Source organism: Bufo gargarizans, chromosome 3, assembly GCF_014858855.1.
Source record: "Bufo gargarizans isolate SCDJY-AF-19 chromosome 3, ASM1485885v1, whole genome shotgun sequence".
In the NCBI taxonomy this organism is placed as follows: domain Eukaryota; kingdom Metazoa; phylum Chordata; class Amphibia; order Anura; family Bufonidae; genus Bufo; species Bufo gargarizans.
This window is the reverse complement of record NC_058082.1, coordinates 107991499-108006255: the sequence shown is the minus strand read 5'-3', so window position 1 is coordinate 108006255 and position 14757 is coordinate 107991499. Positions and strand designations below refer to the sequence as shown.

The following is a 14757-nucleotide window of genomic DNA, read 5'->3' as shown; positions in this document are numbered from 1 at the left end:
AGGGGCATTATTATTGGGCACAATTTGAAGGCCACTGCACTCTTGAAGAGCATTATCACTATTGGTGGGCTGTATGGGACACTATTATTAATGAGGACACTCTGGAAGAGAATTATTACTATTGGTGGGATTTTTGGGAGCACTTTGGAGAATTTCTGTATGGCACTGTTATATTGTAAGTATTGTATTTGGGGGCATTTGGGAGCACAGTGAGCACAGTATTGGGGGTTGCAGCAGGATAATACTCTTGGGTCACTATCAGACCAGGGATGATGGAAAAGTCAGGAATCTAACATGTCTGTGTGGAAAACTCTGCAGAGATGAGACACAGCTGAAATACTTTGTCATGACAGTCTGGTCCGAAAAGGTAGTGCTGTGGGTAGGGCGCCATTTCAGTTTTCACCTCAGGCAGCAGAAGAGGTAGATTTGGCCAAGTCAAGACTCAGACCCCAAATGCGACCCAGGATATATTCAAATTTTCAAATCCAATAGACAAAGGCTATCTTGTTCCTGTTTCAGATCATTTTTCTATTTTGTTAAAATATTACATTTAATGTGTCTTTATTAAAGACATAGAAAGTATATTATCCAAAACTAACTAAATTAAAAAATGAAGTTTCCCAAAGATTTTGTCTAACTGCTATGGGAGATCAGCAGGGATATTAGCTACATATTCCCTTTTTAAAGGGGATATTAGCTTCATATCCCCTTTAAAAAGGGAATATGTAGCTAATATCCCTGCTGATCTCCCAAAGCAGTTAGACAAAATCTTTAGAAAAAAAATAATAATAATCAAATGGTCACTTCATGTTTTAATTTAGTTAGTTTTGGTTAATATACTTTTTTAGTTTTTAATAAAGACACATTAAATGTTATATTTTAACAAAATAAAAAAAATGACCTGAAACTGGAACAAGATAGCCTTTGGCTATTGGATTTGAAGATTTGGCCAAGGCCACAGCTTTCAACTGTATCAGCGCCCTGATGATGTGGATAGACAGGGCTGTCCCGATTAGGGCACCCGACATAACTTTGCTTGGGGCCCTATAAATGCCAAGCCCGCCCCTGCCTATCCTGGGGATAGGTCATCAGTATTAAACACGTGGACAACACCTTTAAATTACACATAAAAGATTCTGTACAGGAGAAGTTTCATATGGTTTTATGACTTTGGTTTTAATGATTTTTTCATGTTGCAGAGAAAAATGCCAAGATGCCTTCACTTTCAAGCTATCTTTATTTTCTCTTCTGTCCAACACTGGTTTACAGAGACAGCTATCCCAGGTAAATCCCAAGACAAGTTGTGATTAATGACACCCATACATATTAGAATATTGCTGGCTGAACCCACTGTTTTCAACAATCTAATGTGCATGAGAAGATCCCGAATTTCCACTGCCAGTTGATAACAGGAAAGAGAAGGATCGGACATATTGAATTTCAAAGTTGGATCCTTTTGTTTATCTGGAACATAGGCTAATATCATATGGGCACCTTAATTGGTCACTGTACTTTTACACAACTTTGCATAAATCAATAGTACAGCTGAATATAAGAAATGTTGTAACATATGTTATTAGAGAAAAATGACTTGTTCTAGAGTTATCAGCTGTTTTCGTTTACCCTTCCTATTCTAAACTAACGTTTTGAAATTTGTGAGAAATATGTCTTGTGAGACCAAGATGGCTTCTCACTGAAGGATCAGATGATATCATCCCATAGAGAAGTGGGGGGTGGTGGTGGAGGGAGGAAGTACAGAGAGGACCTGAGAGACAGATACAACATAGACATGATTCAGCAGCTAATAGTAAGTGTTGGATCTCACCCAAAGTGTTTTATTCACATCTGTACTGCTCAGTACTTCTCTGTAATGTCCTATATGGTGCTTCTGAGTGAGTGAGATACAGAAAGCAGAATATGCTGTCTGCACGTGTAAGTTAAGGGGAGCATCCTGTCTCCACCCACCAGCACAGAGACAACTGAAAATTATAGATGCTATTTGCAAAGAAGAAAACTGCTAGAAATTATTGGCACAAGTAAAATAATGGTCAGATATAGTGATGATTGAGCATGCTCGGCCGAACACCTGTTTGGCTCGAGCATTTCGATGTTCGGCACATGGCGGTACTCGGCCGAGTACTTCATGTGCTTGAGCGCCAGACTCGAGTCTCCCCCCCCCACATGTTTCTTGGATACTATGCAGCCAATAAACGTGCAGGTAAGTGCTGCCCTTACTGTAATGCCAGTAGCCATGTTGGCTACTGGCCTTACAGTTATTGGCTGGCCGAAACGCATCATCAGGTGCTATATAGCACCCGATGATGCATGTTCAGCTCATTCATAGTCAGGGAGAGCTGAGCATAGGAAGGGACAGAGAGTGTAGGGAGCGTAATTGAATATTTTTTTTGTACAAAAACATTTCAGAGACCCAAAAGTCCTTGTAAAGACTATTGTGTGTGACAGCAGCAAAATATGTTTTTAGTGCGACCGGCGCTAATTTGCTCAGTGTTAGGGAGAGCTGTGCATAGGAAGGGACAGCCAGTGTGGTGAGTGTAATAGGAAGATTTTTATACAAAAAACTCAGAGACCCAAAAGTCCTTTTAAGGACTATTGTGTGTGACAGCAGCAATATATATTTTTAGCGCATCCTGCGCTAAAAAACGTGTAATAGGCTGCTGCGGACAATTAAATTATCCGTGCCACATCTCCTGTGTAAAGTGTGCGCATCCCTAAAATATCAGTGACATCCAGTGTACTTTTTCCGTAGACTGTGTCCGCTGTGGACAGTTAAATTATCCGTTTATCACAGCGTACCACCCGAATCTAAAACATAGCCTTTAATATACTAGTTAAAACAACCCCACAAACAGACTAACATACATTGGATATAAAAAGTCTGCACACCACTGTTAAAATGTCATGTTTCTGTGATGTAAAAAAATGAGACAAAGATAAATAATTTCAGAACTTTTTCCACCTTTAATGTGACCTATAAACTGTACTACTCAATTGAAAAACAAAATGAAATCTTTTAGGTGAAGGAAAGAAATTGCCAAGAACTGGACGGACGTCCCTCCAAAATTGATGAAAAGACGAGAAGAAAACTGGCCTGGGAGGCTACCAAGAGGCCTACAGCAACATTAAAGGAGCTGCAGGAATATCTGGCAAGTACTGGCTGTGTGGTACATGTGACAACAATCTCCCGTATTCTTCATATGTCTGGGCTATGGGGTAGAGTGGCAAGACGAATGCCTTTTCTTACGAAGAAAAACATCCATGCCAGGCTACATTTTGCAAAAACACATCTGAAGTCTCCCAAAAGCATGCGGGAAAAGGTGTTATGGTCTGATGAAACCAAGGTGGAACTTTTTGGCCATAATTCCAAAAGATATGTTTGGCGCAAAAACAACACTGTATATCACCAAAAGAACAACAACCTTCAGGCTTCTGATAGAAAGCTGAACATGAAGAGGAACTTCATCTTTCAGCATGACAACGACCCATAGCATACATCCAAATCAACAAAGGAATGGCTTCACCAGAAGAAGATTAATGTTTTGGAATGGTACAGCCAGATCCCAGACCTGAATCCGATTGAAAATCTGTGGGGTGATCTGAAGAGGGCTGTGCACAGGAGATGCTCTCGCAATCTGACAGATTTGGAGTGTTTTTGCAAAGAAGAGTGGGCAAATCTTGCCAAGTCAAAATGTGCCATGCTGATAGACTCATACCCAAAAAGACTGAATGTAATAAAATCCAAAGGTACTTAAAGTATTAGTTTAAGGGTGTGTACACTTATGCAACCATATTATTTTATTTTTATATTTTTTATTTCTATATTTTTTATTTCCTCTACCTAAAAGATTTCAGTTTTTTTTTTCTATTGAGTTCTACAGTTTATAGGTCACATTAAAGATGGAAAAAGTTCTGAACTGATTTATCTTTGTCTCATTTTTTTTACATCACAGAAACCTGACATTTTAACAGGGGTGTATAGACTTTTTATATCCACTGTATATTAAACAAATACAAATAATGGTAAATAAGATAGGGACACAATTGTCATCAATCCTCCAAGATGCTGACAGGACTGTTCTTTAGGCAGGGTGGTGATGGTCGGTTGGGGACCTTTCCCTGATAATCACTCTAAACTATATGTCCCTGCCTAGAAGAGAACGGAATGGCCGCCCCAATAGGTCCCGTATTCAGGAACCTCCTATATGCTCTAGGATGGCCCTGAAAACAGGTGACACGGGCAAACCATGATAGGGTGCCCAATAAGTATGTTCAGTGGCCTATTCTAAATACATCAAATAATAAATGCTGAATACATAATACTGCTCCAATCAATATTGAAATGTACAGACATGCAATAAGAGATACTAGAAATATATAACAATAATACAGTGGATGCCAAGTACACTGTTCACCAAAATAGGTTCTCTTCAACGGGCACCTAAGTGATCAAAAATGACAGCACATAGCTTTAGGCCTCTTAATTCCAATACGTTTCACCCAATGTGATTAGTTGGGCTCATCAGGGGACACTAAACACAGTGTCCCAGTAGGCATCATACAGATACACATAGATAAACAAAATTTGTTGTCTCACTGATAGCAATATAATAATCATCAAAGGTTTTTTATAGCAAACAATTATTAAGGTATAAAATAATAATAATAAGCCATAGATCTAGTCTGACTAGTGGACCCAAAGCTCCCCTTAAACATCCATATCAATACATAATGTACAAAGTGCTAAAAAAAAGCACGGTGCACATGAGATATTGCACCGACAGTCACATATGAGTGGTACTTGCGTGCCCAGAGAGATACACCCAGAGAGATCACATGGAGTAACTAGTGAGTATGGTTGCTACAATGTTGGTAAGAACGGGCCGCATCTCCCATAATCTGTATCAACACCTCAGTAGGTCAAGATGGAGTGTGAACAGAAGAAAAAGTTCCAGGATGAAATGTTGCCAACTTCTTTATTAAACTTTGGTTACATTCCAATTAAACAGACATGATCTCCCTCCACCGCTCGGTTAACATGTTTCGAACCAACCTGGTTCTTCTAGGAGAATGGCTGCACCTGATGTGATCTGACAGCCTCTCTGGTTTCACTCTTCTGTGTTGTTGCTGGCTATGACCACACCTCTGGTCTCAGGTGTAGGTTAAGTAGTAATTCCTACTCCTTTATTTAGTCTGGCCTCATCTATCATGCTATGGGTTGATAGCTTCTTTTGGTTGTAAAGAGCTGGTGTCTGGTTCTCCTCTGAGTTCCTGCTCGTCTGCATATTTTGGAATTAAGCATCTTTTCCCTATTTCTTGTTCGTGGTTTTCCCCTACTGTTTGGTATTAGGTTTGAGGGAGTCACCTGTTCCTTCAGCTGGGAAGAAACAGGTCATCTCTGGTACATAGACTATTTCCAGGGCCCTTTAGGGTCAGATAGGGTCCTAGGTTCCAGCGTATGAACATTCCTACCATCAAGGTCTGTTCATACTTATAGTAGTTAGGGCTCGGGTTAGGCATTAACTAGGTGGTGACCTTTCCCCCTTTCCCTAGTTTACAGGCCTAGTACCTTTTCTATTCCCTCTTGTGGTGGGTGTGGAATTATCCTCCCACACCGCGCCGTGACATTATCAACCGCCGAAAACCGTCATTTTCTTTGTGTCGGTAAGGCTATGGATTCTATCGTTGCACTGGCTAGACAATTGCAGGGTCTGTCTTTGGAGGTAGCTGACCTCCGCACGAAGATCCAGGGATCACAGGCTGCTGGTGCCAGTAGTAGTTACCAGTCCTATCCCCAACTTCCGGGCAGATTTTCAGGGGGAAGCGATAATTTCATGCAGTTCAGAGAGTTGTGTAAATTGTACTTTAAGTTACGTCCGCTTTTATCTGGAGATAAGAGTCAAAGAGTTGGTATTATCATTTCGTTGCTTAAAGGGGACGCTCAGTCTTGGGCTTTTTCTCTACCGACCGGATCACAGTCCCTCCGGTCAGTAGAATAATTTTTCAGAGTTCTAGGTCTTACCTACGATGATTTGGATCAGATCTCCCTGGCTGAGACTAAGTTACGTTGTTTAGGGCAGGGAGAGCGTTCTGCGGAGATCTATTGCTCTGAATTTAGGAGATGGGCTACGGATACGGAGTGGAATGATCCAGCTCTCCATAGCCAAATCCTGAGTCATTGGAAGTGGCTATGTCCCTTGCCGTACGTATTGATAGATGCCTGAAAGAGAGATCTAAGGTCCCTCGCTCTCAGGACGAATCATCATATAACGTGGCGGCTTCCTCTGACACTTTGGGTGGAGAGAAAGTTGGAAAGATTGGCACTCGACTTATCCTCCGCACAGGGGTGTACATAGAAATCACTGGGCCCCATAGCAAAAATCTGAATTGGGCCCCTTAACCCCGCCCACTACCCACCATGCCCCTCCCACTTCCTGGCCTGGCTCCTCCCATGCCACACCCCCATTAAATACATTTATACATGACCTACTGAAACTGTTAGGGATAAACATTTTTATTTTATTATTAACCAACTTTGTTGCAGTAACGTATAAAATGTACATGTATTTTCCAATAAGGATTTGTTCTGTTTGTTTGCGTTTTGATAGTGAAAAAAAATTCTAAATTGGGAAAAAAAATCAGTTTTACTTTTTTGTCGCCATATTTGGACCCCTATAACTTTTTTTAAATTATATATACAGAACTATATGGGGGCTCAAAGTTTGCGGGGCGATCTGAACTTTCCATTGATACCATTTTGGGGTGTTTATGACTTTTTGATCACTTTTTGATTAAATTTATTGTGGAAAAGGAAGCGACCAAAAACAGCTAATCCGCCTTTTGGACTCTTTTTTCTGTTTTGCTGTTTGCCATATGGGGAATATTTTTTTATATTTTCATACAATGGGCGTGTCACTTGCCAGGCTTGCCAGAGTGGGCACAGGACAGTATGTATGCCACACAACTGAGCGAGTGCAGGGCAGGGCAGGAGCGCATACACATCACTCCCCCTGCCTCTGTTCACTGTGCTAAAGCCGGACGTAAGCCATCCCCCACATCTTAACCCCTTTTCTACCTGCGCTATTTTGCGGGGGGGTTTGTCTGGTTGGTGAAATATTATTTGGTGGCTATGTGCACACTCAGCATTAGCAGCAAGGAGTTAGAGGGGTTAATATCCATCCAACCCCGCCTAATGCCCTTCAAAATGCCCGGGGGGGGGGGTGTTAGGAAGGAGTAGGTGTAGGAGGAAAGCACACTGTACTCTATGAGCCCCCCCAACCCCTAATGCCCCCCCAAAATCTCAGGACAGTGTGCTTTCTTCCTTCTCCTCCCCCATGGGCATTTTGGGGCTCATAGAGGACAACAGGACTCACTGGAGTGGGATTGAAGCATGTCCCACCCTGTCCTGGCTGTCCCCCTCCCCACCCCTCCGCTCTCTTGCTGCCTGGCCTGCCGCTGTCAGTGTCTGACAATCTGAGTATCCATCTGACATAGTGACATTATCATACCTAGTCTCTGCTGAGTGCTGACTGAGTCTGCTCTCTCTCAGTCTCACTCGTCTCAGGCAGCCAGGGCCAGGCAGGCAGTGACACGGCAGAACGAACGGTTCTTCAGGCCAGGGAGTCGACACAGGTGCTTCTTCCTTCTTCGTCTCCTCAGGACCTCAGGCACACTGGCGACGGCCGACAGCGAAGTTCTAATCGATTCTCCCGCCTCCCTTGCGCCACTGGCCAATCAGCAGCTGCCTCAACAGAGTTGCCTTGTGCTGATTGGCCAGCGACTCGAGTGCTACATGCAGGCTGGTTTTATCCTGATTCCGCAGCAGACAGCAGTCAGGATCAGGTCAGGAGGTCAGGATCAGGTCAGACTCCGGGTGGGGGGGGAGATTGCGGAAGAACTAAGAAGAGTTGGCTGAGAAGAAAAGCAGCCGGCTGCAGCCGCATGTCATGAGTGGGTGGGGCCAAATAGTGTGGGCGGGGCCTTTTCTGCACTCCGGGCCCCCCAGTGCCGCGGGCCCCATAGCAATGGCGTGGTCTGCCTCTATGGGCGGTACGCCACTGCCGCCACACAGGAACAGCAGCGAACTTCAAGTTAGTAGCAAAGGAAACCCAACGGACAACATTTTTTTAAATTCAAATGCTTGATATTTATTCCATCAATATTTACAATAATTGGATGCGTTTCACCCCGTCCAGCCTTCATCCGTGCGGAGGATAAGTCGAGTGACGATCTTTCCCACTTTCTCTCCGCCCAAAGAATTGTCCGCTGGGATTCCTTTGCTACTTTGGGTGGAGAGACTCCTGAGTTTATGTCTGGTGATGAACCTATGCAGTTAGGGGGAGCTACCCCTGGGCCTGCTTGCAAGGCATGGGGGAGTATGTTTTTTCTGTGGAAAAAAAGGACATTTTGTTAATAATCGTCCTCACGGTCAGCATCAAGGTGAAAACAAAAAGAAAAAAAAGTTTAGTTCCCATCTTACTCTAGGTGGTGTGGGTGGGGAGTCAGAAAACTTACTTTTGTCATTTACTGGTAGTACCCGATATCTCCTGTATGCCGAGGTGGCGCTAGGGTCCCAAACTGTGGGAACTTAGGTGTTTATTGACAGTGGGGCAGAGGTTAATCTAGTAGATGGTCAGTTCGTCCGTATGCATGGGTTAACTAAAATTGCATTGGACAAAAAATATTTCAGTGTTTGTCACAGATGGTGCAGGACATCAGTTTCAGAGTAGGTGATTTTCATCAGGAATTAATTTCGTGTTTTGTGCTGGAATGTCTGCCTGCCCCGTTGGTTCTGTGTTTACCTTGGTTAAGTAAACATTATCCTACCATTGACTAGCAAGCGAGACAGATTCTCAATTGGAGTAATTATTGCATGGACAACATGTCTTAATACATCTCTTTCTGTCTTAACCACTAAAGCTGTACCCACTTTCATTTTTGATTTTTCTGATGTATTTTCTGAAAGTGGTTGCCAGGATTTACCTCCACATCGGGAATATGATTTTCCCATCAATCTTATTCCTGGAGCGAAGTTGCCCAAATCTACAGTCGTGGCCAAAAGTTTTGAGAATGACACAAATATTCGTTTTCACAAAGTTTGCTGCTAAACTGCTTTTAGATCTTTGTTTCAGTTGTTTCTGTGATGTAGTGAAATATAATTACACGCACTTCATATGTTTCAAAGGCTTTTATCGACAATTACATGACATTTATGCAAAGAGTCAGTATTTGCAGTGTTGGCCCTTCTTTTTCAGGACCTCTGCAATTCGACTGGGCATGCTCTCAATCAACTTCTGGGCCAATTCCTGACTGATAGCAACCCATTCTTTCATAATCACTTCTTGGAGTTTGTCAGAATTAGTGGGTTTTTGTTTGTCCACCCGCCTCTTGAGGATTGACCACAAGTTCTCAATGGGATTAAGATCTGGGGAGTTTCCAGGCCATGGACCCAAAATGTCAACGTTTTGGTCCCCGAGCCACTTAGTTATCACTTTTGCCTTATGGCACGGTGCTCCATCGTGCTGGAAAATGCATTGTTCTTCACCAAACTGTTGTTGGATTGTTGGAAGAAGTTTGCTCATGATAATGCAAACGGATCCGTTTTGACTTACATTGAAAGTCAATGGGAGGTGGATCCGTTTTTAATTGCACCATATTGTGTCATTAAAAACGGATCCGTCCCCATTGACTTACATTGTAAGTCAGGACGGATCCGTTTGGCTCAGTTTCGTCAGACGGACATCAAAACGCTGCAAGCAGCGTTTTGGTGTCCGCCTCCAGAGCGGAATGGAGGCTAAACGGAGGCAAACTGATCCTTATCCATTCAGAATGCATTTGGGCTGAACTGATCCATTTTGGGCCGCTTGTGAGAGCCTTGAAACAGATCTCACAGGCGGACCCAGAAACGGCAGTGTGAAAGTAGCCTTAATCAGATTGTTGGTGCCAAACTGTTCTCCAAGTTGGACTGAAGGGGGGCATATAATCTGGTCAGGATCAAGGAAGGGGATACATGGAAGATGGTGTTTAATACTCCAGGGGGTCATTTTGAGAATCTGGTCATGCCGTTTGGGTTAACTAATGCTCCTGCGGTGTTCCAGCATTTTGTTAATGATATCTTTCATCATCTGGTGGGGAGATTTGTTGTTGTGTATCTGGATGACATACTAATTTATTCTCCAGACATGGAGACTCATCTGGATCATGTAATACAGGTGTTACAGATCCTAAGAGAGAATACATTTTATGCTAAGTTGGAGAAGTGTGTATTTGCAGTTCAGGAAGTGCAATTCCTGGGTTACTTACTCTCATCTTCAGGTTTTCGTATGGATCTAGAGAAGGTCTGTGCTGTGTTGGACTGGGATTGACCTGAAAATCTGAAAGCGCTTATGCGGTTTTTGGAGTTCACCAACTACTACCGTAAATAAATGTTGAACTACTCGACTGTGGTTAAACCTTTAACGGACATGACTTGGAAAGGTTCAGATGTCTCAGTCTGGTCTAATGAGGCATTTCAAGCCTTTTCAGCGGTGAAGGAATGTTTTGCTTCTGCTCCTATACTGGTGCAACCGGATGTGTCACAGACATTCATTGTGGAAGTTGATACATCCGAGGTAGGGGTAGGAGCAGTCTTGTCGCAGGGTCCTTCACCTAGTAAATGCCGCTCATGTGCCTTCTTCTGTAATAAACTCTCGGCTGCAGAAAGGAATTATGACGTGGGTAATAGAAAATTGTTGGCCATTAAGTTGGGTTTTGAGGAATGGTGTCATTGGTTGGAAGGAGCAATTCATCCTATTACTGTGATTACTGATCACAAAAATCAAGCTTACTTGGAGTCAGCTAAGTGACTGAACCCAAGGCAGGCCAGATGGTCGTTGTTTTTTTACCAGATATAATTTCATTGTCACCTATCGCCCTGGGGTTAAGAACGACAAGGCTGATGCTTTGTCACGTAGATTTCCTGGGGGAGGAGATTCGGAAGATCCTGGTACGATATTGTCTGAAGGGGTAGTAATATCCGCCCTATATCCCGACCTTGAGGCAGAGGTGTTGGAGGCCCAGGAAGAAGCATCGGATTCTTGACATCCGGGGAAGTTGTTGTTCCTTCTAAATTATGTCACAAGGTGTTCGAGGAACATCACTGTACAGTTCTCACAGGACATCCTGGGAGCAGATCCACTGTCGATCTCCTCTCTCGTAGATTCTGGTGGCTGGTGTTGCACAAGTGTGTTGAGAACTATGTGTCAGCTTGTGGTACTTGTGCACGTGCTAAGGTGACACATATTTGACCTTCCTGATCTTTACATCCGTTGCCCATCTCGTCCCGACCTTGGACTCATTTATCCATAGATTTTATCACAGATTTACCAAATTCTGCAGGAAAAACTGTGATTCTGGTGGTTGTTGATCGCTTTAGTAAAATGGCGCACTTTATAGTATTGCCAGGTCTACATGCTAAACACTAAAAAGTGTTTGTTGATAACATTGTGAAATTACATGGTATTCCTTCTGATGTGGTGTCTGATAGGGGGACTCAGTTTGTTTCCAAATTCTGGAAGGCTTTCTGTACTCATTTGGGGGTACAATTGTCCTTCTCTTTGGCCTTTCATCCTCAGTCGAATGGACAGACTGAACGCACTAACCAGAATCTGGAGACTTATTTGAGATGTTTTGTCTCAGAGAACAATTCCCCGGCGTAAGTTTGCGGCTCAGGAAACTAATGGGATGCTCCTCCCCGTTAACCTCCTGAGACAGTAAAGCACCTAGACCTACTTCAGAGGCATATGTCTGTACAATAAACTCCTTATTGAAGTTGGGTGTAACTAGGACTGAGGTCCCCTCTGCCTGAACACTCCAGCAGACCATCACAGACTTACGTCCTTTCAGGAGGTCCGTTAATGGAGAAGACAACGTGGCAAAATTGCAAATAAGCCTCTGGTAATATCCCACTAACCCTAAAAAAGCTTTTACCTGCCTCGTCGTAAGGGGTCTGGACCAGTTCTGTATGGCTTCTATTTTATTTACCTTGGGTTTAATGACTCCCCGTCCAATTACATTACCGATCTTCTTCCAACCCTATTGTACATTTCTTCGGGTTGGCGGTCAACCCCGCTTTCCGGAGAGAGTCTACCACCGCCTGCACCTTGGGTAAGTGACTCTCCCAGTCCATGCTAAATGCTACAATATCATCAAGATAGGCCGAAGCATACTGACGATGGGGCCGAAGGATGATATCCATTAATCGTTGGAAGGTGGCCGGAGCTCCATGTAAGCCAAAGGGCAACACCTTATACTGAAACAGCCCTTCGGGGGTGACAAAGGCAGTTTTCTCATTTGCAGCCTCCATTAAGGGCACCTGCCAGTACCCTTTTGTGAGGCCCAAGACCGAAAAGTATCTTGCTTGCCCTAACCGTTCTATAAATTCATCGACTCGAGGCATGGGGTAGGCGTCAAACTTTGATACTTCATTGAGCTTCCGGAAGTCGTTACAGAATCGTAACGTTCCGTCTGGTTTTGGTATGAGGACTATTGGACTAGCCCACTCACTCTGAGACTCTTCAATGACCCCTAGTTGCAACATCGACTTCACTTCCTCAGAGATGGCTTGTTGCCGAGCCTCAGGCACCCGATATGGCTTTAAGCAAACTTTGACCCGGTGCTCGGTGACAATGTCATGTCGGACTATGGAGGTGCGTCCAGGAAGTTCGGAAAATACATCCCTATTCTGACTCTCAAACTCTCTGACCTCCTGAACCTGTTTAGTAGACAGGCCATCTGCTATCTTCACCGCAGAGGAGGCTTTCTCCGGGATCACTGGTGGCACCAGAGCCTTCCCAGCAATCAAGACAGAGAGTGGGCGGTCCCCAAACATACTCTCCCTATATCTCCAGCGCTTTAGTAAGTTAAGATGGTATACCTGCTCTGGCTTTCACCGACCTGGCTGGTATACCTTGTAGTTCACTGTTCCTACTTTCTCCATCACTTCGTTGGGTCCCTGCCACCTAGCAAGGAATTTACTGTCGACCGTGGGCACAAGTACCAGTACCCAGTCGCCCGGGTTAAAAGTCCTTACCTGGGAGACCCGGTTGTATACCCAGCTCTGGGCCAGTTGTGCCGCCTCCATATACTCCTGGACAATAGGCAGAACTGTCCCTATTCTTTCTTGCATTTTCTCTATGTGTTCGATAACACTCTTGTGCGGGGTTGGCTGTTGCTCCCATGCTTCTTTAGCTACGTCAAACAACCCCCGAGGATGTCTGCCATACAATAGTTCAAAGGAGGCCTGGGGCACTTCTTGTACAGCGAATAATACATATGGCAGCAAAAGATCCCAGTCCTTCCCTTCGTTGGACACGGCTCTCTTGAGCATGGTCTTTAAAGTTTTGTTAAACCTTTCCACAAGTCTGTCTGTTTGGGGATGGTAAACAGACGTGTGTAAGTGTTTAACATTTAACAACCGGCAGAGTTCCTTCATGACCTTCGACATGAAGGGAGTCCCCTGGTCTGTCAAGATCTCCTTAGGTATCCCTACCCGAGAGAACATGCCCATTAACTCTTTGGCTAGAAGCTTAGCCGATGTATGGCGCAGTGGAATTGCCTCAGGATATCTGGTAGCGTAATCTAAGACCACCAAGATATGCTGGTAACCTCTGGCCGACTTATTTATAGGGCCTACCAGATCCATGGCTATCCTTTCAAACGGTACCTCTATGATTGGCATAGGTACTAATGGACTATGGTAATGGGGCTGGTTATCTGACACACAGGACAGGACTGACAACCTCCTAACCACCTCATATATCCCGGGCAAAAAAAAACGCTGCGATGTTCGCTCTTGGGTATTTTTCACGCCCATATGACCTCCCAGTACATGCGTGTGGGCCAAGTCTAAGACCATCTGGCAGTAAGGCTGGGGTACCACCAGCTGCTCTATTACCTCTCGTTGCACCTTGTCCACCCTGTACAATAGGTCTTGGTTACAAGCCAGGTGGGGAAACACAGATTCGGCTCCTGGGTGCTGAGCCACACCATTGATTATGGTTACCCCTTCTCTCGCCCGCATCAATGTAGGATCCTGGAGCTGGGCTGTCCCGAACGTTTCTCGGGACACCTCCAGATCCGGGATGGATGGGGTATCTACCGTCTCACCAGCCAACACCTCTAGGGGAAACCTATCGGGATTACACTCTATATCTGTGGTGGTGACCCCTATGGCTGGTACCCCAGCATCGGGGTCGTCGGGTTCAGGGCCCGGACAGTTTTCCCCCCTAAGAGAATGCGTACCGTTCTTCCACAGTGTCCAGAACATGGGTAAGTCTCTTCCCAAAATGGCGTCATAAGGGAGATATCTCCCCAGCCCGACAACATGTTGTACTTCCCTGCCTGACGCGGACAGGGTAACCCTCGTTGTGGGATACTTCCGGAGGTCTCCATGGATACAGACTATGGCTATTTTCTGATTTCCTGGTATTTCTTCTGAAATCAGTGACTCATGCACAAGGGTTACCAGGCTCCCAGAATCCAGCAGCGCCTTGACCGGGTACCTATTAATCGAGAACTGGCACAAGGGAGGTGTATCAGTGGCCAGCAGGGGGTCAGCAATACACACAGGCCGTGCATAGAACAAGGACCGGCGAGCGAACCCGCAGTCCATGGGTTCAGAAGTCATAGGGCAGTTAGCCGCAACATGTCCCCGGATCTTGGCAGCGCCAGCACCGAATCACAGTGGCCTCGCTGGTCCCCGGG

The 14757-nt window shown here is 44.6% G+C and overlaps 1 protein-coding gene across 1 annotated transcript in view; it reads left to right on the top strand.

Annotated features, from left to right (window-relative positions):
• LOC122931422 (sterol O-acyltransferase 2-like) overlaps positions 1–14757 on the top strand; it is a 188202-nt gene that overhangs the window by 107602 nt on the left and 65843 nt on the right. Inside the window, exon 7 of the mRNA XM_044285496.1 lies at positions 1200–1284. Within this exon, the coding sequence (XP_044141431.1) occupies positions 1200–1284 (85 nt within the window). The remainder of the gene's footprint in view (positions 1–1199; positions 1285–14757) is intronic.